The 25329-nt window shown below is 56.5% G+C and overlaps 2 protein-coding genes across 2 annotated transcripts in view; one reads left to right on the top strand and one right to left on the bottom strand.

The window, feature by feature from the left end:
- TAF4 (TATA-box binding protein associated factor 4) overlaps positions 1 to 9279 on the top strand; it is a 68422-nt gene extending 59143 nt beyond the window's left edge. The window contains exon 15 of the mRNA XM_006744624.3: positions 7795 to 9279. Coding sequence (XP_006744687.2) covers positions 7795 to 7962 — 168 coding nt within the window. The 3' untranslated portion in view covers positions 7963 to 9279. The remainder of the gene's footprint in view (positions 1 to 7794) is intronic.
- Positions 9280 to 20890: 11611 nt separating this feature from the next.
- Positions 20891 to 25329, bottom strand: part of CDH4 (cadherin 4) — a 44470-nt gene continuing 40031 nt past the window's right edge. Inside the window, exon 11 of the mRNA XM_081832494.1 lies at positions 20891 to 24704. Coding sequence (XP_081688620.1) covers positions 24498 to 24704 — 207 coding nt within the window. The 3' untranslated portion in view covers positions 20891 to 24497. The remainder of the gene's footprint in view (positions 24705 to 25329) is intronic.

Here is a 25329-nt window from a genome sequence, read left to right on the forward strand (position 1 = left end):
GTCCAGCTTTAGAGTGTCATACAGAGTAGTCTCCCTGCCCTGAAACCCCCACTGCCCTCACCCCACCTCCCGCCACCCCAACGACCACTGGTCTCTTTACGTCTCCGTCCTTGTGCCTTTTCCGGAAGGTCACAGGGTTGGAATCCCACGGCGTGTGGCCCTCTCAGATGGGCTTCCTTCACCAAGTGACACGCGTCTGGTTTCCTCCCTGTCTTCTCAGGGCTTGAGAGCTCATGTCTTGTCCGCCCTGGATCCTCTCCCACCGTCTGGATGGACCACGGTGTATTTGTCCATCGCCTGCTGAAGGACGCCTTGGTCGCTTCCAAGTTTTATCAACTGTGAATAAAAGCTGCTTTAAATACCCGTGTGCAGGTTTTGTGTGGACGTGAGCTTTCAACTCTTCTAGATAAACACCACGGCGCATGATTGCTGGATCGTAGGGTGAGAGTATGTTTAGTTTTGCAAACATTGCCTTCCAAACTGCCTTCCGAAGAGGCCTTCCCGCCGGCAACGCACGAGAACCCTGCTGCCCCACGTCCTGGCCCGTGTTTGGTGTCGTCGGCGTTGTGGGTTTGGGTCCTTCTGATGGGCGTGCAGACGTCTCACTGCCGTTGTCATGGGCATTTCGCTGATGACACGGGACGAGGAGCGTGTGTTCGGATGCTCGTCTGCGTGTCTTCTGTGGCGAGGGGCCCGTTCGGGTGTTGGGCCCATTTTTATTCAGTTTGTTTACTCTTGTTGAGTTTTGTGAGTTCTTTGCATAGTTTGGGTGATAGCCCATGACCAGATACTTCTTTTGTAAATATTTTCTCCATGCTTGATTGTCACCATTTTCCCACGGGTGACCTTTTCCTGTCATGGGATCTCACCCAGGACCTGTGGTTCCTCAGTTCTTCCCTGTCTTTCCTGATCTCGACGCTTGTGAAGTGTGCGGGTCACTTATTTGGTACAAAGTCCCTTAATTTGGGTTCATCCTGTGTTTCTTCATGATTAAATCCAGCCTCCATAATTTTGGCTAGAATGTTGCAAAACTGATCTGGTTCCCGTGCGTCACGTTGTCCGATAACTTTGACCTCTTGGCTCAAGTGGCGTCCGCCAGGTGGAGGTGCCGTGGGCCCCTGCCGTCCCTGTCCCGCTGTCTCTGTAGCGATGGCCATACTGTCTGCCTGGGGCGGGTTTTCTTTTTCCTGCCCCACGCGTGGCAACTGCCCTTCTGCTGTAGAGGGAGCTGTCCCCTCTGCCCTCTTCCCCCTCCTGCTTGCTCACTCAGTGACTTACCTGTGTGAGTGTGTGTGCTTGCTTCTTCCGTGGGGGATCCTCTGTCACCACTGTCCACATTTGGTTGCCCACGTGGCCCCAGCTTCGGCGGCGGCGAGCTCCTATGTCCTCTCATGAACCCTCATTTTTTGAAGACTTCTTTCTTTCTCACATTACAGAATGTTCCAGACTTTGCTTATGGTTTTCCTGCTGTAACTGTGGAATCAGCGCTGGTTCCTTCTGTTGGCTGTGCTCCTGGGTGTCCTGTCCCCAGGCCCCCTCGAGGGCCACACGCACACATGCTCGCTCATGCTTGCTGTTTCTGTTCCTCTGTCTCTGCACTGAAAACAGCGGCTTGTATGTGGACCCCAGGTTCTCTTCTGCCGCCACAGGCCTCCTCTGGGCCGTGCCTTGCTGCTTACGTGAGAAACCTGGTTTTCGTGGTCCTCAGGTACTTATTTGTTCAATCCTAATTTACAGGTAAAGAAGTTTCAGAGTTGCTAAGCCCTGTGAGAAAGAGCCATACTAATTATTTAGAATATTTCTGTACCGTTCTTTTTATACCTACAACATCCAGTCAAAATTCTGCATTTCAAAGTTACTTAGATGGGTTTTCTTGCTATGGTTCTTTTTTTTTTTTTTTTAAGATTTTATTTATTTATTTGAGAGAGAGAGCACCTGGGAGGGGGGAGGGTCAGAGGGAGAAGCAGACTCCCTGCTGAGCAGGGAGCCCGATGCGGGACTCGATCCGGGGACTCCAGGATCATGACCTGAGCCGAAGGCAGTCGTTTAACCAACTGAGCCACCCAGGCACCCTCTTGCTATGGTTCTAATTGTTAATTTGTAGTACAGTTTATTCATTTTAGGTTCTTTTGTTGCTGTTTGTATTTCGTGTTGGATTCCCCCACATCTTGGTTGATTTGAATTGTTTGATTTAGGGGGTGGAGCATTGCCGGGGTTCTAGGGATCAGAGCTGTGGAAGCCCTGCAGACACAGAGTGCTGTCCTCACCCCCCCACCCCCCGTTCCCATCCCCCCTCGCAGTCCGTCACCACTCAGCGCACCCGCGTGCATTTTCTTATATCCCCCTCTTACCTTCCTTGAAGGGCCGTGTGCAGGCACCCTTTGCATGTGCTGTTCTCACTAATATATTCCGGAATTGATTTCTTTTCAGAAAGACCCTCCTCATTCTGTTCTCTAGCAGAACTGAGCGTACTGCGGCTGGTTGACCTTTGTCTTCCTCGTGCACAAGCCGTGCGGTGTCCGGTAACCGTGTGCCCGAGCAGCTTTGCACTGCTGAGGGCGTCCCGTTGCGGGTGAAGTGAAGTGCACGGGTAGTCTTGTTAGGAGGCGCCGGGCTCCAGGCTCCCCTCCGGAAGATCCTGCTGCTGTGTTCCCCCAGCCGGGTAGCAGGGTCCTCCCCTCGCCTCCCCTGCACTGTGTGTGGTCCTCGTTTTAGATTTTGCCAGTCTGACGGGGGATATGGGTAATCCGTTTCATGGATGTGCTTGAATAGGCACGTTCTCATGATAGGGTGGAGAGCTTGATATGCTGACCAATTTTCGGAATCCTTGCTTATTTTTGTCCATTTGATGTGTTTTGTCCTAAGTGTGGTGACCTAAAGTCTCTTTTTATTAGTGCGTTTCTGTTTTTATCTCCTGTGGCTCCTGCGGTTTTTGCTTTGCGGCGTTGGGGGTGCTGTGTGCACTGTTATCTGGTACCTAACTGTTCGAAGCTTTTCTTTTAATAGATGAATGAATGAAGCCCATTCACCTTTATTGATGATGACCAACATGCTTGGTCTTTTCTCTTTCATGATATTTTTATAATTATGTGTATTTTTTATGTTTGCTGTGATCATCCTCCTCTAAAGTGTATATTCTTTGTTCTTTAAAATTTTTTGTTTGTATTGAGGACGGTTTATAATTATATTTGGGTGGTTATTTTTGCATGCAAACCTTATTAAATATCTTCTGTCCCTTGGTTTTTACTTAACCGTTCAGCTTCTTGGTTCCTGTTGGTTCTGAGCTCCAGTCGCTGCCCCCCAGCCGCCAGTGAGCCTGTCCACACCGTGTTGTCTATTCCCTGGCTCTCCGCTTCCTTGTTACAATACACGACCTTCCACCTTACCCCCCCACCTCTGCATTAGTGTAAGGTACACATTTCTGTGTAAGTGCTTATCCCCATCTCATTGTCGTGGTTCCCCCACCCACCTCTTGCTTGGATGGCGCCTGCCCTGCGGCAGAGCCCCTGGGCAGGCCTTGGTGCGGGGTACCCTGACGTTTGTATGTGGAAAACGGTTCTTTTGTGGCTTTGATAGGGAGGACAGTTTGGCTGGATATAAAATCCTTGGTTTACACTTTCTTTCAGTAATTTTGTGTATGCTCATCCATGGTCACCTCACTTTGTAAGTTGGTTTTGAAAAGCCTGATGCCAGGTCAATTTTCTTACCTTTGTAATTTATTTTCTCTTTTTACCTGGAGGCCTCATCTCTTTCTTTGAAAAGTAATAGTTTTGTGAGGATACATCAGAGTTGATAGAATGCAGATTTTGGTCTCTGTTTTCCCAGAATGTTCTCTTGGATTCTGGTTTCAGTGTCTCTTGTGCTCCGTTGTCTGTTTTCCTTCTTCAGAGGCTCTGATAACGCAGTACTAGCCTTTGCTGGCCTGCCGCCCCCGCCTTCCCTGGGCCTGTCGTTGTGTGTGCCCCTCGCTGGCCCGCCTTTCTTCACGGTTTCCCTCCTTGGCACCTTGTAGTTAACTTTACTCATTTCTGACATATTGTTTCCTTTTCATTTTTTTCTTGCATTTAGTCAACTCTTATATTTTTCTGTTTTTAAGATATTTATTTTAGAGAGAGAGAGAGAGTGTGCGTATGAGTGGGGGAGGGAGAGAGAGCATCCTAAGCAGACTCCACACTGAGCGTGGAGCGGCCCTGAGATCACAACCTGAGCCGAAACCAAGATTTGGATGCTCAACTGACTGCACTACCCAGGCACCCCTCTGTTTTTTCATCTCCTTCTTTGTTACTATTTCCGGTTTTGATTCAGAGCAATTTTCATGTCCTCAAATGCTCAAGTACGTTTTTTGTTGTTGAAAGGTCTGTCTTACAGTGTTGTTTTTCCAGACAGAACTGGTCTCTGATGTGTGTGGAATTCCATTTTCTGACTTTCTTTATGGATTTGCTAATCTTCCTCCTGTTCATTTTTGTGGTAGTTGGGGGTCTCGCAAGACTCGCGGTCTGATGGCGCCCTCTTCTGCCAGTGCTGGAATGTTGGGTAGCGTAGCTGGTTTTTGGATTGTGTTGGTTGTAGGGGGGGTCATGTGTCCTTTGATGGTGGGGTTCCTGTCTTGTGGGACCCTAAGTGTCCCTTTACTTCCTTCCCTTTCAGCACCTGGTTTTCAGATGGCCCTTGTCAGAGGCTCTGTTTTCCGAGGACTCTGCCCACGCCTGTCCCTGTGTCTGTGCTCTGGGCGCTCAGACTGGGGTGGACCAGCAGCCATTCTGGGCTGGCTTTTGCTGGACCATGGCCCCTCGCGGTCTCCCTCATCTGTCTTTGCTCTGTGGGTGCAGTGGGGCCCTGCTGAGGATGGGCCAGTTCTGCTCATTTGGGGTCCTTTTGGAGCAGGGTGCTCCCCGTCTTCACATTATGCTGATGGAGTGATATCTGTATAGATTGGTGTTTCCCTTTTTGTTCTGAGTTTTTTGGGGAGAGAGAGGGGAGCTGCTGGGGTGACTCGATGGCAGCATGCTGTCTCCCCCTCCCGTGAGTGGTGTGCATCCTCCTAGGGTGAGTACCTGAGTATCTTTACCGCGGCTGCGCCTGCGCAGGTGTGTCTGTGTTCTGGACGGTGAGGGCGCAGAGAGGGGTGTAACCGAGTTTGGGAACCGCGCCATCGCGAGGGCGAGCGGAGGAGCCGTTTGTCCAGCTGAAGCCGGGGGCGTGGGAGCAGCCTTGAGAGTCACCTCGCCTGGGAGCCACCTTGCTGTGCTTCTGGGCCGCCAGGAATCGGGCTCCCCAGCCCCTGAGGTGGAAATTTCGCTGAGGCAGTTCCCGAGGGGCCCGGGGCTGGGGGCGCCTGTTCTCAGATTCTCAGAGTCGTGGGAAGCTCAGAGCCGTGCCAGGGGCCCCTCCCCCAGTGGGTCATGCACCGCCTCTGCACAGCTCTGGGCTCCCAAGAGTGAGGCTGACCCCACAAGCCAGGTGGGATGTGGACGGAAGGTGTTTTTTCTTTCCATTTGGTTTTGCATCAAGTGTTTGTTGGCTGTCAGATTGATTGTGGCGTTTTGACCATGGAAAGGTTGCCTTCAAAAGAAGTAGCTTCCTTTTGTCAGTCTTTCCAATGGTCCTGTGACAGAGAGGCTCCACTTGCCAAGGAGGAAGCACTGGAGCCTACGTGCTGCCGCCAAGGTCGTTTTTTTTTTGTTTCTAGCCCCAGGGCCTGCAAAAACAAAGCAAACTAAACAGCCCTTGATGGGGTGTGAATGTTGGTGAAGTTGGTCCTGCGCACCACTGCCTCCCAGGCCCGACATTGGCCCTTGCCTGGCAGAGTTTTCTGTTACTCTCCGTCTGCAGGGGAGGCGGGCGGCTCAGGGCCCCTCCCTCAGGCTCTGCCCGCCCTGCCCGGCTGGCCCCACGACCCTGGAGGGAAGACGGTGAAGACGTGTCCTTCCATTTTGGTGTGAAATGGAAGAAACAGTGCTTATCCCATGTAATTAGAAGTACTTTGGCTATCAAGTAGGATATCTTTGAACATAGGCTATTTGTAAAAGTTCATAGAACCACGAGAAGTTACGGTTTCTCACTGACCTTTAGAGCGTGCGCGCTGCTTGGGCCTGAGGGAAGCGCGCGGCCAGCCGTCCTGGGCCGTGCTGACACATACCCATCAGAATGCTTTGACACCAGTTTTGATTTCTAAAATATATTGCAATAAAGCATTATTTATCTCGGTTTCTGACTTTTAGCACCTGTTAATTTGCACCTGAAGCGGGTACCTCACCCTTGTTCCACCCGTTTTGGCTGTTGAGCTATTTGGAAAGTAGGAACATCACATGTGGTCCAGAATTGGCCACGAGTGTTGCAGAGGTATTTCAGTCCATCGTGTAAGGTAGGGCCTTTGCTCTCCACGTGGCCGCACCTGTCCCCGTGAACCTCGAGGTCAGGAGTGGTGTCTGCAGGGGAGGGGAGGAGGGAAGGCTGCTGTCGGCGGGCAGCTTTCTTTCCAGAAACTGGCCTCTGCTTGGGCCTGCTGGGCTCTCCCTGTGGTGTGCGGGGTCCAGAGTAGCGGGCCCGGATGGCCGCCATGCTTGCGTTCCTCCTGTTCCTGCAGACTTTGTTTTCATCACACGCCTCTGCAGGGGCGCTCTTTGTGTCTTGCACGAAACGCTTTAGGGCTGTTGCCTAGACTCAGGGAAACGCCGAGAAAACCTGAATCGTTCTTTGAAACGAGGAAAAGTAGCCACCACAGGGACTAGCCTGGAGGAGGGATCTTGGCGGGTAAGGGTGTCTGAAGGGGGTGTGAAGTAGTGTAATTGAGGTTGAAGGTGCGCGCGCACAAGGACACGAACAGCCGTGCCCCAGCCTGGTGGAAGGGGACTCAGGTGGCGATGGACCAGGTGCCCAGAGCACGGTGTGCTGGGTGCTGTGGTCCTCGCCTGCCACCTGCTGGCCGGCTCCCAGAACTGTGGCCTGGTCTGGGCAGGGCTCTTCCGCTGTCGGGGAATTCTTTCCTCCCACCTCCTTAAACTTGAGAACAAGCTGTAAAAATATCCTTGTCACGTTTGCACCTGAAACATACCTGAGTGACTTTAACCATCAGAATACAGACTTAGTTTCCATTCCGAATGGAAAAACGAGCGCCGTCTAATTGGGAGTTGTGTGGTTTGAGGCCCCGGAGCATCGGATGGAGACGCAGTGCTGGAACCACAGGACGTGGAGGCTGGGTGGCCATGATGCCTCCAGGAAAACGGCCCCGGTGACTCCGTGTCCGTGAGCAGGCGTCAGAGACTCGCAGAAACTCGGCCTTTCCTCCAGCGGTGCAGGCCCTGTGCTGAAGCGCTGCTGTCAGCTCGGGAAACAGGGCGGTCCCCTCTTGGCCTCGGATGACCATGGTCGCCACAGAGTACTGTGCCCCAACAAGCTAACCGGCTGACCACAGCCTGCCCAGTCCAGGAGTTTAGACTTTGTGGCATTGGGAATGTGCCTTTGTCAGCAAAGTGGGGATGACACAGTTGGGCCCAGGTGTGACATCAGTCCCGCCTGACCTCCTGGACACGTGCCCCTCTGCTCACACCCTCTCCCCATTAGGGACTCGTAAAGCACTTCGGCTCAAGGAGCAGGCCTGCAGGAAGGAGCCTGTCCCCAGCCTGGCTTCCTCCAGCATCAGGGTTCCTTAAGACCCCAGTAGGGAAGTGTGAGTGGCCCCAGGCATGCAGTCCAGGGGCCAGCACCTGGCTCTGCCCCGTCCTTCCAGCGCTGTGGGTCCTGCCCACCTGTGCGCACCACTAACTCGGCTGTCTTCTCCTTTCTCGTCACCAGGGGTCGGGCCCAGGCTCGGCGGTCCCAGGCAGCTCCGGTGTTGGAACCCCCAGACAGTTCACGCGACAAAGGATCACGCGGGTCAACCTCAGGGACCTCATATTTTGTTTAGAGAATGAGCGTGAGACAAGCCATTCACTGCTGCTCTACAAAGCATTCCTTAAGTAGCACAGGGCGGGCGCGGCAGCGCGGAGGGAGACGCCTGGGACGTTTTTATATATTTGCAGATGACGCCTTTTGTAACAAGCAAATGGGATATTGTTTAAAAAACAGCCACCTCTTTACAATGGAACAGTTTTTTATTCCTGTTTCTAAGTCAACTCTTCAGTATGGAAGAAAACACGTTTCTGTAACAGAGAACACAGAGGCCCGTGGGCACTCTGAACGGACAGTTAACTCTTAACTCATCTTTGATTGAGTGGCCTTCTTGCCAAACAAGCCATATATAAAAACTGATGGAATCGTTTAGCAAATAATTAGCTGCCCTCTGTCACCTCGTAGCGGTTTCTACATTATTTGTGCATTTTGGTTTATTCAACCCAACTTACTGCGTAGGTGTGTGTCTACAGCGATGACCTCATTTCATTTATTTTATTTTTGTATTAGTCAGTTGGCAAAGCAAACTGATTTTTTAGACTATTTATGTCCCCGTCCCCTCCCGCGCCAGAGTCCCCAAGGAGCACGGAGCTCACCGCGCGCTCGCCCGGAGTGTGGTCACCTTTCTGCTCAGGAGAGGCTACGCGGCGGCTCCTCCCGAACGTGTGCTTGGCATCTGTACGGACGCGTTTTATTTGCTAGAGTTTGTAAAGCTGTAAAGTTAAAAGAAATGAAAACCTTTTCAGCATAAATATATTTTACTTGCACTGTGTTTTTTAGCTAAAAGTGGAAACTTAGATGAAATAAAAATCAAAGTTGAGAAGAATCATCAAAAGACTGTTTCTCAGTGTGAATCAAGTGTTGAAAAATGGTTGGTGTATTTTGTCAGTAATTGTACATAATTTTTGGCACATAACATGAAAATGGCTATGTAAACTATAATTATTTTGCTAAGAGACTGTAAGCAAGCTGTGGGCCAACTTTACAGATGTCCAGAGCAAAGCCCCTTCTTTGTACCTATTTTTTTATTACAAATATACTAATTGGTTCTTTATATTTTCAGAGGTTATTGTATTAAATTGTCTATTGATAGTACTTTTATGACTGTAAATACTTTGGCTTTTTCCGTGTGAATCCTCACGTCAGACTTTACTTCGCGCGAGTGTGAACCGAATGCTGATCAGTATTTTTATCAATACCTGAAAACTGTTACACCTTTTATTTTGTCTTTTAGGAAATCCCTGTCTTTCCATTTTTTCATGTAAATTTTGCACAGTTACTTGTTCATATGTAAATATTTTACTTTCAAAAATGAAGTTTTTAATTGCTATTGTTTTATATAGGATTGAAAGAAAATTAACTCCTTTATTAAAAACAAATTTATCTGTATCTGTTTTGCCTATTTTTCCCGGTTTTCCAGGTTTAGATTCTGCTACCAGAGACTCAGCCCTGGTTCCCCTGAGGTGTTCATTTATGAGCTACTTGTTAGAATCAGTATCTAAACCCCAGCGACTCTAGTAGAAATAACCTCGCCTCCAAGGACAGGACCTCCGTGCTGCAGGGTAAGGCCCGGTGTGAGTGGTGTCTGAGGGCCCGAAGCTGAGGGAGTAATCCCTGTACGCTCGGGCCACCTGGGCCACCCCGCCTGCGTTCCGTTGCTGGGGCACCTGCCCACGCAGCTGGGGCACCCTGGGGAGAGGCACGGTAAGGCCCCGGGGGGTCTGCGCACAGGCATGTGCCCTGGTGAGCCTGGCAGGGCGACGTAATGGCCCCAGCCCCGGGGTGGACCCACAGTGACGGAGACAGACGGGGTCTCCAGGAGGCCCCACCTCCTCCCTGCCACCTCCTGTTGCAGGCTGGCCAGCACCCTGCCTCTCGAGCGCTGCAGGTAGCCAGTCGTTGGCGTGCTTGGGGTTGCTGCCCGGTTTTCACATTGATTTTAACTAGCTGGACGATAACCAGCAATGTGTGGCCTTCCTTACAAGTTACACTGGAAAATACCGCTCTCATTAGGGAGCCTTCCAGTATCTCCAGGGGCTCCCTGATACACCACAGACTGGGGGGCTTCAGCAGTAGAGGCCTGTGTCCCCATTCCGGAGGCCAGAAGTCTGCAGTCGGGGCTTGGCAGGGCCCGTGCCCTCCGAGACCATGAGGGGGTCTGTTCCGGGCCTCTTCTGCCAGCTGGTGGTGGCTGGCATCTTGGATGTCCCTCCACGTTTTCGTGGCGTTTTCTCTCTGCATGTCTGTCTTTGTGTCTGAATTTCCCCTTGTGAGCTCCAGGACACTGGTCACACCGGAGTAGGGTGCCAGCAATGACCTCATTTTAACTTGACTTCCGTAAAGACCCTGTCTCCAAGTAAGGTTGCGTTCTGAGGTGCTGGGGGCTAGCACTGCACAGATCTTTTTTTGGGGGGGTGGGAATCACACTCACCCGTAACTCCTGTGATGGCGGGGGACGGAGCCTCTGGAAGGAAGCACTCGATGCACCGTTTCGAGTCTCCCGTCCACCTGAAAGGCCCAGGATAATTTAGTGATTAGGTCACACTTGTACTTTCTAACCACGACTACTTTGTTTTTGCGAAGTTCTTGGTAGTTGGTAGAGGTCAGTTGTACTTGGATTTCTGTAGGTGTGGCTGATTTAATGTCAGTTTCTCTGCATGTCCTCCTGGGTCCCATCGCTCCGCCAAGGACAGTCGCAGCCAAGGCAAAGCCCCTGACACCAGCAGGAGACCCCGTGCGGCAGAAGCTTTGCCAGCAGACCCGAGACACATGTTTGTCCGTTGTTTTCCCCTCGTGAGACTGTTAACTGCTGCTCAGTGTCACCCCACAACACGTTATTAGTTGTGTGACGTCAGGTTTGGGAACTTGGGTGGGCTTGGAGGTCGAGGGCAGGATGGTGTGGTCCGGGACGTCTGCTCTCTCCACTCCGTTCCCCAGAGCACTGTGCTTCCAGTCAAGCAAGAAGGCAAGAACAAGAAATAAGGCATGAAGTTTTCATGAAGTTTGGAAAGGAAGAAGGCGAAGAAAGAAATCACAGATGACGCCATTGTGCCCGGAAAGTCCGGAAGAATCCACACATATGTTACTGAAGCAGAGATCTGAATTTCATGAAATTGTAGGGAACAGGGTTGGTAGCCAGAATGAAATGTGATTCTGTATTCCGGCAACCAGCAGCCAGAAAGTGAAAACGGGTCATGAATGATAGGACCAAGAATGCTGGGATACCTAGGAATACATCCGGGGAGCGACATAGAAGACCCTCCCACTGAAATTAGAGAAACGAGAGAAAGTCTGCGTGGAGCATGCGCCGTGTTTGCGGAGTGGACTCGGATTGCTGTCCTGATTGATTCCATGCCGCCCCACTCACATCCCAGCAGGGCTTCCGCTGACACTGACTGATTCCAGAGACTCTTCGGACAGCTCCGACGGTCTAGAGCAGACATGGAGCATTCACACTCCCAGATTTTAAGACTTCCTGTAAGGCTGCGGTCATCGAGTCGGTGTGGCATTGGCATGAGGGCAGACGTGACCAGTGAATGCCAGAGTCCAGAGGCGGATCTGGATGTTACGGCCGCTAGACTTTAGACAAAGACAGCAAAGTGGTGAAGGCAGGACAGCTGCTGGTGCAGCTGGGTGGCCTGTGGGCCGACAGTGAGAGTTGCCCCTGTGTTCACACACACGCAGATTAATTGGAGATGGATCATAGGCCTGAAAGTGGGAGCTGAGAGTCCAAAGCTTCTAGAAGAAAACGTCAGAGAAGATGTTCACGACCTTGGTGTGGGCAGGCACAAGCCATAAAGAAAAAAATGGCGAAGTGCACTTGAAATTTGCGCTCGACCGAAGATGCCCGGGGAGGGTGGAAGGGAGGCCGCGGACCGGGAGGGTGCGTGTGGGGTGTATAAACCCGACAGAACCCGCATGGGAAATATAGCAAGAATTACCTCGATAAAAATGTATAAAAGACCTGTAAGTGGCCAGTAAGCAAATGAGAAGGTTGCCCATCAGGACTGGTCATCAGAGAAATGGAAATTGAAGCCGTGGTGTGAGCCCGCCACACGCCTGCTGTAGGGGCCCAGACGGAGAGGTATCAGAGGTCCCCCACACGCCGCCGGCGGGCCAGTCCCGCCACTCTGGGCAACTGTTGCACTTTTGAGGAAGCAAAGCGTGTATCTACCCTGTGACCTCGCAGTTCCCGCTTGCGTATCTCCTCGAGAGAAACGATTGCCTTTGTCCACCAGAGACCGGACGGGAGTGTTCGCAGTGCCGGTTGTCCCGGATGGGCCGAAGTGGGAGCGGCGGATACACACCGTAGTGTGTTTGTCAATGGAATACGACCCGGGAGTAAAAAGGAATAAGCTGCTGACCACTCAGTAATGTCGATGAATCTCTGAAGAATGCTGAAGAGAGAAGCCAGACGCAGAAGACCCCATGCCGCCTGGTTCCATATGTAGGAAGCTCGCATAGGAGAACTCCCAGAGGATGGGAGTCCACATGGTTTGCCCTGGTGGCTGGTGGGAGGGGCACCAGGACCCCTTTGGGCTGATGGGAATGTTCTCTCTCCATCTGAGTGGTGCTCACATGGGTGTGCACGAGTGTAAACAGGCCGACAGGTAAGGTCTGTGCATTTTAGCATATATAAAATGTACTGCAAGGGGCGCCTGGGTGGCTCAGTCGGTTAAACGTCTGCCTTCAGCTCAGGTCATGATCCCAGAGTCCCGGGATCAAGCCCCATATCGGGTTCCGTGCTCAGCGGGGAGCCTGCTTCTCCCTCTCCTTCTGCCTGCCTGTCTGCCTACTTGTGATCTCTCTGTCGAAATAAAATCTTAAAACAAAAACGTATCGCAGTAAAACCTGGGGAAAGACTCTGGCTTCGGGCCCCCCTGGGTGGGACCTCAGCTCCACCTACGCAGGGCACCCGGCCCCACGTGATCCGGTGCCACATGAGAGGAGGTGTGTGGGTGTCTCAGGATAGGTGGCAACTCGTGATCTTCTTGTGATTATCTGTGGTCACTGGTTAACTAGTTGAGTGTTAACTAAGTTTTTCCTTCTATCAGACTGTGGTCTCCCAATGTAAGTTTTGACTTAAAAAAAAAATAACGTTCTACTTAGTCTTCCTCCATCCCCGCATCGGGGCCCGGCTTGCCCCAAGCCCGACCCTGCCCAGCATGAACAGCCGAGGCTGCAAAGCATCTGTTCTGGTCTCACGCTCTGTCCGAGCAGCTGTGGGGACCCATCTGGAGCCTCTGGATCCTCCGTGTTGTGCTCTCACGGAGGAGGCCATGCAGTTAGACCACAGTCCAGCGACGGGCTGCCAGCTCATCCCCTCCTCTGGGCCATTCTGGGTCACACTGGGGCCACGTGTGCCCAGGGAAGACCAGCCCAAGGAACTTACCCTTCTCCTTAAGAGACAAATCACACCTGTTTTCCAAGAATCTAATTGCTCGTTCAGGCTGCTTCCTAAGGCTTTGTCCTAGCTGCCAGAATTTCTATATTTTTGAGGAGAATGGGCATGCCCTGATCTTTTTTCCTAAAATGTATGTATTCAGCAAGTGTCAACGAGCACCTCTCACATGCAGGGTGCCTTCCCAGGGGCTGGCGGGTGTGGCCAAGGCACAGTCCCTGGAGGAGGCCAGACAGGGCTCGGGCTGGGAGAAGTGGCCGGGGTGGAGTGCACCTGGAAGGACGGGGCTGTCTCCTCTGGGCGCATCGGGAGAAGAAGGCGGGAGCAGCTTCGCGCGTGCTTCTTTGGAAATCAGGGTCACAGTAAGAGACCAGCACTCACCGCTAGCTCGGGCGCACCCGGAGCCCTGCGGGGCTGGAGGCCATGCAGCCCGGGCCAGTTTCTGGAGAAGTGTGGCGTGCGTCAGCCTGTCCACCGCCTTGCCCATCCGCGCGCTCCTGGACACTTCTCCCCCAGAACCTTCCCAGATTCGTCCCCACAAAGATGTGTACAGTCCTGTTCATGGCAGCTTTATTTGAAATGGCGAAGATCTGGAAGTGCCCTAACTGTCCGAGTACAGGTGAATGGCTAAACTGGTCTGTGGGTGGTGCCACCCACGCAGCGAGGGGCACCTGCTTGGTCGCAGTGTGAGTGCGAGAAGCCCGAGGACAGCAGCGCCCTGCGGGGGGTCCGGAACTGCAGCGTCCCCCACAGCCTGGAAGCCGGCAGGGGTCGCTTGGGGCCTGGGGGGCCTGCAGAGGGGGTGAGGAGACTCAGGGTTACCCTGATCGTGGTGACGGTTTCACGGGCGCCCACGAACGTCAGGACTCAGCACGTGGGACGCGGTGAACATGGGCTGTTACCAAACATCAGAAATCTCTCCAAGATGCGAAAACGAGTGACTAAGAGTAAAAAGTAAAGCACCTGTTCTCCTCTGGCTGCAGATGACCTCCTCACCCTCTGAGCCTGTTACTCGGGTCTGACACGGGGACAGTAGCAGCAAGCCCCACCCCCCACCCCAAACCCCACGGTGGCTTACAGGTTAACCGAAGAGCCCTGACTTCTGTTCCCTGGGCCAAGCCCCTCCTGGAGTGATCGGAGAGGCTGATTCACTGTTGGGGGGCACACAGCCCAGGCGCGGGTCCTTGGTCTGGTGGGTCTGGTGGGCTGGTGCCAGGTCTCCAGTGTTCGGGAGTCAGGGGTGGGTAGGGGCAGCGGTGCGTGTCAGTGGGGGCACTGGGGTGACGGCAGGGTTCGGGTGCATTACTCACATCCTTGGCAGAGGGGGACACCTCACGGTCCCCCACTGCGTCTCATCCTCGCTGACCCCGATCCAGTCCCCCTGACGCGAGTGTGGGGTCGGTCCACACCTCCTGAAGGGTGGGAACCGGGCAGGCGCCGTGGGTTTGCAGCCTGGAGCCAGCCAGTCACCTGAGCTGATGAGCGGTGGGGCGGCCTGTGGGCCCGGGCTGGGCAGGCACCGGGGGGAGTGGGGGAGGTGTCCCTGCACCAGGAGCACCCACAGGCAGCCACAGGAACATCGTTAGGGCCCGTGAGTGTGCAGTGGTGTTCCTGGAGCTTTCCTGACACCAACAAGCACCCGGCAGACCGAAGCTGTGAAGGAAGGACCCCAGAACTCCGCGAAGGTTCCCCCTCTGGAGCAGGGAAGCAAGAGGTATGGACTCCCGCGTGGAGAGGCCTCAGCTGGCCTTAGCTGAGAGAAGGGTGTCTGGCCCGTCCTCAGGCCCCAGGGACGTGTCCATCCCTTGGACCCAGCAGCTGTCCGGGGTCACCAGGGACCCCCTTCCTGCTTCCAGGGGGTCACATGGGCTAAGAGTCAGCACCCTGCTCGTCTCCAGGCAAGCTTGGGCCTGCCGTGTCTGTGAGGACACGTGCCTGCTGGGGCACAGAGAACCGTCGGCTTCCCACGGGGGTGGTCACTGCCCCTGCCCTCTTGGGTCCCTCTCTGCATCTCCAGGCATGTCATAGCCCTGATCGCTGGCCCAGAGGCCAGCCAGGACCTGCAGTTTCCCAAGGGAGCCCTAAACTCACTTTTCTTTTTGATGGTGCTGGAGAGTGGGGAGGGATTTTAATTTCTTGGCTTTTCAATGTTGACCATTGTGGTTGGCTGAAAATGGCCCCCAAAAGACCAGGTCCTAATTCCCAGACCCTGTCACTGTGACCTTATTTGGAAAAAGGATCGTTGTAGAGGTCATCAAGGATCTCGAGATGAGACTGTTCTGGCTTACCTGGTGGGCCCTTAATCTAGTGATGTGTCCTTATAAGCGGGGGTCCTTGTTAGAGGGGGTTAGGCAGAGAAGCCACGTGAAGATGGAGGCAGAGGTGGATCGACGTGGCCACGAGCCCAGGATGCCTGGGCCAGCAGGAACTGAAAGGGGCAAGAAGGATCCTGCCCAGAGCCTCCGGAGGGAGCCTGGCCCTGCCCGCAGCTGGATTTCAGCCCGGAGGTACCAGCCTCGGACTTCTGGCCTCCAGATCTGTGAGAAGATAAATCGGATGTTGTGAGCGATCCCGTCTGTGGCTTTCTCATAGCAGCCGCGGGGCCCTAGGGCAACAGTGAGCTCAGCGTTTCCGGTCAGACCACGACTGCGGCTGGGCCAACCCCGCCGTCAGGTGCTGACCCTCCAAAGGGTGGCTCGGGGGTCCCCAGCCCTGCCCAGAGCCCCTCTGCCCCAGCCAGTGCTTCCGTCGTCGGCTTCATCTCTGACCAAGTCCCTCCCTCGCAGTGACCTTGGCCACACGGACTTCTTAGGCCACCAAGGGACAGGGCTTTGTGTGGCTGGTCACGGCAGAGGGCAGGGTGCCAAGGAGGATCTCCACCGGTCTGTGACTGTCCTCCCCACTGACCTGTACCCCCTGCCAGTGCCTCTGCCCCTGCCTCCGGGGCTGCTCCTGACCACCACCAGCCTCTTAGTTTCCATGACAACCATCCCAGAAATTTAAAAGGGAGGAAAAAGCAAGGTGGTGGCAGGGCGCTCATGGCTCCAGATGCAGCGAGCTCGCCCCTCCCTGCCTGGTCATTCCCTGCCGGAGCCCTTCCTCGGGGGTCAGCCCTGGCCCTCCAGGTGGACCTGTGACCCTAGCAGCCACGTGAGGGTCTCTGTGGCTGGGGCAGCTGTGGGCCCGTGACACCGCAGGGCCTGTCAACCTTGTGTGGCGGGTGGGGGAGACAAGGTCACTCTCTGTGGAATGCAGGTCTAGGGGCCGCTGTGGGTGCCTTGGTGGCCATATGAAGAGGGAGGGACAGTTTGGGTGGGTGTGGAGCCAGCTGGGCTCGACGCTGGTCAGAAGTCAACACCAGCCTGCAGTCTACTGAGCCAACAAGTCCGTTACCATCCCAGCCCGCTGATGCGGCTTTCCTGAAAACGCTGGGACGGGTGCCCCCATCAGCCACGGTTTCTGCACCTGGAAAGCAGGGATGATGCCTCCTTCCCGGTGGTGGGCGGAGGTCTCAGCAAATGAGACCAGCCCTTTGCAGCTGCCTCCCACGGCCCCAGGAGCGACCTGCCCACTGGCTGCCTGGGTAGAGGGCGGAGGGGGGACGGTGTGCGCTCTGTGCACACACACCTAACGCTGCACGCATGCACTGCTCATTTGGGAACGGCAGCTCATGGCCTGGAGGCTTGGCCAGGCAGCTAGGTCCCCCAGGCCCACCTACTCCCTGGACCGTCCCCAAGTGCTCTGGGGCACTTGGCCTCTGCCTCATCTCACTTCGTCTTCCCACCTGCTCACACCGCAGCTGGTGTTGGCCTGGAGACCTTCGGGGGACTTGCCCAAGGTCACGAGCTTCAAGAGGAGCAAAGCTGGACTAAACCCCGGGTCTTAACCAGCCAGGCTCTGGCCACACTCCTGCTGCTGCCCCTGGGGAGGCCTGGGGCCTGGCTAGTGGGCTTCTCAGCTGGGACGGGGGCTCCTCCCAGCCACACCCTGACAGGTGCTTGGAGCACCGGGGACAGCCAGGGAGGTCGCTGCCCTGCCGAGATGGGGAGACATAACACCGGAAGGCTGGAGTTAGAGCATGTGGACATTAAATCACTAAGTTGTTCTAAAGAATCACACACAGACCATGAGGAGAGACTGGGAGGGCTCAGGAGGGTCCTGCACGGGAAAGCTCTTCCCACAGGAAGTCTGAACAGAGTCAGGACCACATGGGCCTTCCGGGAGGCAGAGCAGATGGAGCCCCCGGGAGTCTGCTGCCCGGCTCAGCAGGGCCCCACGGCTGGAGCTCAGCGGGGCCAGACCTCCCCCCTCCCTGTCCCCACTGTGATCTCTGAGGTAAATTTCCAGGGAGACTCTTCATCCTAAACAGGCAGAGTTCTCTGTGGGCATTCCCTGAAGCCACAAGGAGCCGCGCCAGGCTGCGGGACGGTCAGCACCGCGGACAGCGACAGCGCAGCCTGAGGACCCTGTGCCTCCAGGTGGGGGTGAGTGCCTGGGGCCCCGGTGGGCTGAGCTGCTGGGCGTTTGGGGGTGTGTGATGGAGCGTGTGTGTTGGGAGGGTGGAGGGAGAAGCCAGCGACTCAGGCCTCTCGATTGACCCCTGCCACCTGGCCACAGACCACTCCCTCTGCCTTTTGGTGGGCATCTGGGGTCCAGGCTCCCCGTCAACCCTGAGGACCTATTTTTGGTGGGGTCTAATGCTGTCCTAATGACTTAATTCTTATGTGGTCATCAGTCCCCAAAGTGCTGCCCCATTCTGATAAGACCCCTGAGGCCTGAGTCAAGACATGGTCACTGGCACCCAGGCACCGGGAGTCCACTGGCCAGGGAGGCAGGTGCGGGGTGTGGACACTGTGGGACGGGCCCTCAGTGGGAGCCTCTGGCCGGGCTCCCACTTGTGGAGGGGGCTGGCTGCCCCCCTGCCCCCTGCCCGTGGACCCAGCGACTGAGACCCCTTCCCTCTCCTGGGAGGTTCCTGGAAGCCAGAGACTGGAGGGTCTTGAGTGACCACTGCATGTGCCCGAGCACCGGCCCTGGGTCTGAGGTGCCACCGAGCTGTGCGCAGAGAGGGGCCCTGGGCGCTGTGGGGCCGGGTCCAGGTCAGCTGGCCAGCACTCCTGCTCACGGGGAGGGGCCCGAGAAGGCAGTTGACTGAGGCTTGGTGGCATGTGAGAGGAGGCTCCCCTTCGTGCCCTCGGGGCTGTCGTGGGGGCACGTTGCGCCATGGACTCAGTGCTCTGCACGTTCTGAATGGGAAAAAGACCAAGATGGTCTCAGAAAGCCAGCCGTCGTTGTCCTCCGTACAGTTGGGAGTCAGAGCGTGTCCTGCACATCTCAGCGTGAGACTCTGCATCAAGGCATCCTGCGCGTGGCGGATCTGCGGTCACCCAGCGCCTTCCTCCCAGCCCCGCCCCTGCCCCTGCCCCAGGCTGGCCTTGCGCTGTTGGGGTGCAGGGCGGCTCTGGGGGACACGCAGCCTGAGCAGCATCAGGTGGGGGGAGAGAAGGGGGGTCTTTTCTCAGGGCACTGAGGAGGTGGGGACGCACGCTCCGGGCTCCCACGAGGCAGTGTGCAGTCTGTGTCCATCTGTTAAAATGACGTTCAGAGTAGAAGTCTGCTCTTCTCCATGTGGACATTCCGGGACTGAGGTAAGGGCGCCCCTGCCCGTCCGTCAGGAGTGTGGTCGCTGGAAGGGGGGCCATGGCGCTTGGCCCCTTGACCCGAAAGGTGGGAGTTTCTCGCTGGTCCTGCATCTCACATGCTCGCCCTTCTCCCTTAGAACACGCTCCCAGTGTCCACTCCCAGCCATGCCCTGATTACACCCAAATCTGCCCCTCCTGGCCTCGTCTTGAGCTCTAGACTGTCTGGATGGACGTCTATGTGGGGGTGTCCACAGGCGTGGCCAGCAACACGGCCAGAGCCCAGCGGAAGTCCTCCCCACGCCTGGGGCAGGGCTGGGACGGGCCCCCCTCCCCTGCACAACTGCTTCGTCTTCCCCCTGCTCCTGCCTTCTGTCCATCCTCGAGCCTGGCTCTTTCTAATCTGATCAAGGGGTCCTTCTCAGGGCTGCTGGCCTCCCCTAGGCCCCAGCAAGGCTGGCCTTGACCTCTTGCCAGGGGGGTGGGCTTCGGATTGGTGGCTGAACTGACCGTGTGGCCCTGGCATCGTGAGGTGTCCTGGGGTCTCACATGCGTCTGGGCAGCTGTCTGTGTCCCCTGTGTCAGTCCCAGGGCACCCTGGCCGGCAGGACCCAGCCTCCTGGGTCCTGAGGGTGGGTTTTCACCTAGGGGAGGGGCCAAGGCCCGGGGGCACTGTACCACTGCACCCCCGCGAACTGACGGGTCTGAAGGCCCCTCCTGGGCCTGCGGTCCCCCACGGAAGGCAGGGATGGCAGCCTCCGTCTGGTGAAATGACCCACGAGAAGGCCGCTGGGTCTCCAGGGAAAGGGCCTCCTGGCTTCCCCGAGGCCCCCAGCTGGACGTCGTGGTTGCATTCTGCTGTGGGACGGCCAGTCCTCGGCCGTGGATCTGGGTGGGGGAGGGTGTCCTTAAGCAGAGCCTCACCCTGGGGGTCTGATTATAGGAGTTTGTGCCCTCCCACCCCCCACTGCCGGTCTCAGGCCTGAGGCAGTTGCCTAATTATGCCTGTAATTAGCTGCTTGGCACCCTCAAAATTAGCAAGTGGCTAATTGTGCCTGTAATTATCAACTGCACCCGTAATTAACCGTGTGAGTGACTTTTTGTTACACATGTTATTGTGGATGCAAATTTGCACCTAAGTAAAGCCAGGGTTGTTGTGGGGAGAGGAAGTCGGAAGCCCCAACCCTACCACCGGGCTGGGGTGCAGGGAACGCCTGGCTTGCGGCTCAGGCCTGACTGTGACACTTAGTAGCTGGGCCAGACGGCAGCCACGCAGCCTTTCTGAACCGCGTTGACTGAAGGAGGGCAGGGCCCTGCGGGTCCAGCCGGGCCGGACATAGAGGCCCCGCCGTGTGGCCTGAGGACCGGGAAGGTGTGAGCCACCCCCGCTCCGGGCTCCTCCATCTCACACTCAGGCCAGCTGTCCGGGGCACTAGGTCATGTGACCAGGCCGGGCCCATCAGAGCTTCCGAGGACGGCCAAGCCTGGCTGGGTGGACCTCTTGATCTGGGGCCATGGCCGGGGGGCAGGGGAGGGGCTGCAACTCTGGTTTCCCACCAGACGGAAGAGCCACTGCATGGGGAGGGGCCAGGCCCCCAAGACAATGGAGGGCGGGCCGGAGGGCTCCCAAGTGGACCCAGGCCTTCCCTGGCATTACGAAGAGAGGAGGAGAGCCTTGAGTTCAACCTTCCAAGAACTTGGAACCGTTTACGCCATGGCATGCAGGCCCTCATTGCTCGGTCCCCTGGGCCTCCCACACGTCACAAGCCGGCCTGCTTTTGCTCATGTCTGTGCTCCCAGAGCCCAGAACCGTGTCTGCGACAGAGCAGGGCTCCGGAGATGTCGGCCGGACCAACAGGCCCCACTCTCAACACCGAGCCCTTGTGTGTCCGTCTGCCGTCCGTGAGCCCCAGGGGCTTTGTGGATGCACGAGAGACAGAAGCCAGGGTGAGGCCGACTATTTAAAAGGGGGACTTTATTGACTCCCGTGGAGCAGTGTGCCCACAGTGCCCGGCTCCGCTCCAGCACACGACACCCCACAGAGCTGCCGCTCAGTTCCGAACCAAGACCGCCTGGCACTAAAAACACAGAAAACATCGACGCGCTTCCCTTTTTTTTCTTTCTTTTTTTTTTTTTTTGGTACAAAATGATACAAACAACAATACAAAATAGTTGTGCTGTTGACGATTACAAAAAAAGTCGGGACGTTTGCCTAACTGCACGATGCTCAGAGTTGCAGTGTGAATACATCATACTCCAGTATCTTTCCCCAAAACAACCACAGTCATGCGGGGGCTGTTACACATTTTGTCCATTTTCAAAAAGAAACATGCAAAAAAAAAGTCAGAATGGAAAAAGGAGAGGAAAGGAAAAGAAACGCGTTCCAATTATACACGGAGGTGGCCCCCCGCTGGGCGTGCCGCGCTGAGCAGGACCTGTCTTCTGGGCACTGCGCTGTGTGAGCGAGTTCACAGGGTGCTCTGTGCATGGGAGACTTCGGGTGTTTTTAGTGCTTTTGTAGCACTGACAAAAAGTGAGACTCCCCTCCTCTAACCTTTTCCCTTGGAGAGAACAGAGCTGCCCCCTCAAAGGACCAGGTGTGTCGGCCAGTGCTCACCCTAGGGAAACTGAGGCATCTCGGGGACCTGACGTGTGTTACTCTGACACTTTGGTGGTGGGGGGCCCAGCATTCGGATGTGCTGAGAGACACGGGAAAGGGAAGGAGCGGGGTGTGAGGCCCAGACAGACACGGGGGTCCTCGGCTGGGGTGCCCCTGACCACGGTCACGTCCATGCCGCTCCACCCCACAGCGCGGGTTTCTCCTGTTCACAGAACAAAACTCCCTACAGAAACTAGGCTATGCCCTAGCACTTTGCCAGCGAGGAGGCTGGGCCTCCGCGGCCGGCCCGACCAGGGGCACGTCGTGTCTATAAGCTACATGAGAGGCATTTGACACTGTGCACTTAGTTAACGCTAACTGGACCTCAGAACGGAGTTCCGAGGTGGGTGTGGGAGGGCGTGGGAACCCCGTCTTTCTCTGGCCCCCAGGGACTGGTGGGGCAAGTGAGAGGGGCGGCTGTGTAGCCGTTCGGAGGCAGGGACGGGCACGAGAAGTCCCCCATCAGTGTCCCCCCAGCCCCAGCCTGCACGATTTAGGCAAAATGCACCACGGGCCCGGCAGTGGTGCGGGGCAGGGGTGTGGGGTGGGGAGCCAGAGGGAGGCAGGGGAGACGGGCACCTGTGCCGGGGTCCGAGGGATCGGTGTGCAGCAGGCTGGGTCCTGGGCCGGGCACCTCTGTCCCTAGGAAGGCCCAGGGCCCTGGGGACCCAGGGGGTCTTGAGATTTCAGAGGAGAGTCCACAGCTGCCTCAGCTCCCAGACCATGGTCACACTTAGAAGTTCAACAGGAGGATGAACTTTCCAAACACAAACAAAACACAGAAGATTCCCGCTCGCATCCCACCAGCCCTCACCCTGCCAGTAGTCCCTGGAATGGCCAGGTCCCCAGACGCGGGGACAGCTCTCCTTGCCTGGCCCTGAGCCATCTGCATAGTACGGCTTTGGACAGGGGTCCCGGCCTCTTCCCCTTGGCGGGCCACCCTCCCCCTGACTGGAGGTGGCTGTCTGCATGGAGGGGCACCCAGCATGTGACACGGGGACCTCCTTCATCCCTCCCGTCCTCCCCCGGCAGTCGGGATGGGGTCAGGGACAGAGCCCGCTACAGGCCCGCCATCAGGCCACAGGCCCGGCTCAGCTCTGGGAGAGCAGCGGGGTCAGTGAGGAGTTTGGTCTGGGGAGGAACCCTGACACACAGTGGGGACACAGCCGTGCCTACTGCATGCACATACCCTCACGTACGCTCTTGGGCCAAAGCTGTTTGGAAAACAGGGTCACCTTAGCCTTGGGGACAGGCCCTAGGCTGAGGATTGCATCAAAGACCCTCAGGCCGAGAGCATGAAGAGCAAGCTGAGCCCCCGCCCTCCCCACCTCCCCAGGTTCTCGGGGCTTTTTCTGACCCAGGGCTCTGGGATGGGGCTCTAAGCCGCTTCCCCAAGGGCAGTCCAATGCCAAGTCCCACCCAGGGCCAGGGTACCCCTCAACCTCTTTCTTGGGGAGCCTGTGAACAGACCAGGGTGCTCCCACGTAGCAGGGTCTCCCTGGAGGGTCCCTGGGACACAGTGAGCGCCGTTCACTGTCCTGGGAACAGACTGGCGTCTGGCTTGCGCGTCAGACCATCCAAGCAAGGGGCAGCTCCGTTCTGAGAGTCCGAGCAGCGGCTCGGTGCCGGCCTGGGTCCCGAGGAGAGGAGACCGGTTGTTGTTTCAGGTGGGTGCAGTCCAGACGCATCCGAGGGACTGATGGCACAACAATGACAGGCTGTCCCGGCCACTTGGAGCAGATCTTTGCTGTCCCCGTCGGTTCACGAGCATGAGAGACTCTGGTCCAGGCGGCAGGGCCGGGGAGAGAGGCTGCTAGCGGCTGGTGATGGTGGTGCACGTTCCCAGCTCTCTCTGCCGTCCGCACAGCCCTCGGGGTGGCTGGAAGCGTCTGGTTCTCAGGGGCTGGGCCTTTGACGGGGTCCTCCAGGGATCCGACTGTGAGGAGTGGGGGGCTCACGCCAGGGTGTTCGGGGATGCTGGCTGGTTTGGGCTGTGGCTTCTGGAGACGCTGTACTCTTCTGGACCAAAGGCAACGGGACCTGCGTGGCATCTGGGGTAACAGTTGTCTCCGGGGGAGGCCTAATGGTTGACTGGGGGGGCCCGGGGGACAACCAAGGGCAGAGATGGTGATCATCAGGAAAGCCCCCTTGGCACCCCACCCGCCCCAGCTACATGCGGCATCAGGGCATCACCGAGCCCCAAAACTCGGTGAAAGCCAAGTGCGCACCGTGGTGCCTTTGGTAGACGGGTTGGGCCCGCCTCCGGGGAGCCTTCTGTGGCTGGCCTCTGGCCTCCCTCCAGCCTCGGGGCCGCCCGAGGGCCCAGGAGACCCCGACAGTGTACAGCAAAGGTCGAGGACTCAGAAGGGCTCTTGGGATTTGGACCCCAACATTTTTCTTTGTAAATTTTGTTAAACAAATCACCCACTTTTTTTCTTAATAAAAGACCAAAAAAAAAAAAAAAAAGACACATTCTCCCCGATTCCTTAATTGGTGTCTTCAGAGCTGGGACTAGCTGGGGCTGGGGGTGCTCAGGACTGGGGTTGGGGGGACGTACGTGGTCTGTCTGCTTGCTTTTCGTCACTCCTGAGTTTGAGGGAATCTGATACATGTACCAAAAGGCACTTTCTTTTTCTTTTTTTTTTTTTTTTTTTAAAAACAGTGCTTCTGTTCTAAGAAATTCAAGTTAAGACAGAGTGCCTCTCGCTGTCCTTCAGTGCTAGTCAGCTCCTGTGGTGGGGGGCGCGCCGCGGGGCGAGAAGTGTTCATGCCAGACAGCTCACTGTTGGGGGGGCTGGGGCGGGGAGGGACCCCCTAACACACCACTAAATGACACGTCCGCAGGGAGTCGGGAAGCCCGGCGCCTCCCACGGTCCCGCTCCGCCAGCATCCGGGGAGGAGACGCTGCTCAGTCCTCCTCGCCCCCTCCGTACATATCTGCCAGCTTCTTGAACCTGGGCCCCCAGTCGTTCAGGTAATCGTAGTCTTGGTCCCCGGAGCTGGACGAGTTCAGGGAGCTGACGGAGCCCGCCGTAGAGCCGCTCCCTTCGTAGTCAAAGACCAGCAGGGAGTCGTAGGGGGGTGCTGTGGGGTCGTTGTCGGCGGCGCGGAGTCCCTGGGGTCACAGAGACACGGGCTTAGGGTGGAGGACGTGCTGTCCGGCCCTGGGGGCCTGACGGAATGGGGCTTGGGCGGGCGCCCCAGAGAGGAGTTGGGGAAGCAGGCCACGAAGGTGAAGTTAGTGGGCCTTGCATACGGGAGGTGGTCAATAAGTGCTCCCTGTGTTTAACTGAGGGGCCTCTCAGAGAACGAGTAGGGGGGGTTTATGAAAAGGGCAGTGCGTTGGAGGTAGCAAACTCCAAAGCTGGCGTGGCCACACCAGTAACGTGAGGCAAGAGGCCTGGGTGGGGGCCTGTGGCTAGGAGCAGCCCCTCCTGAGGGGCTAGAAGTGTCTTGAGCCCCTGTCACTGCGACACGGAATATGAACCTGAGGTGGGCAGAAGTCAGAAAGCTCCAGTCGTTACGTTCACTATCCCTATGAACAAAACTGGGGACGTGGCAGGTGTTGCTGGAGGCCCCCCGTGCGTGGCCTCGCCCTTGCTCCTTCCACCCGCACCTGCCCAAGGAGGGGTCCTGCGGCCTCCCACACGCCTGCGCGTGTGGCCCAGCACGGTCCCCTGTGACCGTGACGGTCCCCGTGGGGTGGCCTGGGCGCCCCCGGCGGTCTCTGGCTGCAGGAC

This window comes from Leptonychotes weddellii, chromosome 10 (genome assembly GCF_054177405.1).
Source record: "Leptonychotes weddellii isolate Sample4059 chromosome 10, ASM5417740v2, whole genome shotgun sequence".
Classification (NCBI taxonomy): domain Eukaryota; kingdom Metazoa; phylum Chordata; class Mammalia; order Carnivora; family Phocidae; genus Leptonychotes; species Leptonychotes weddellii.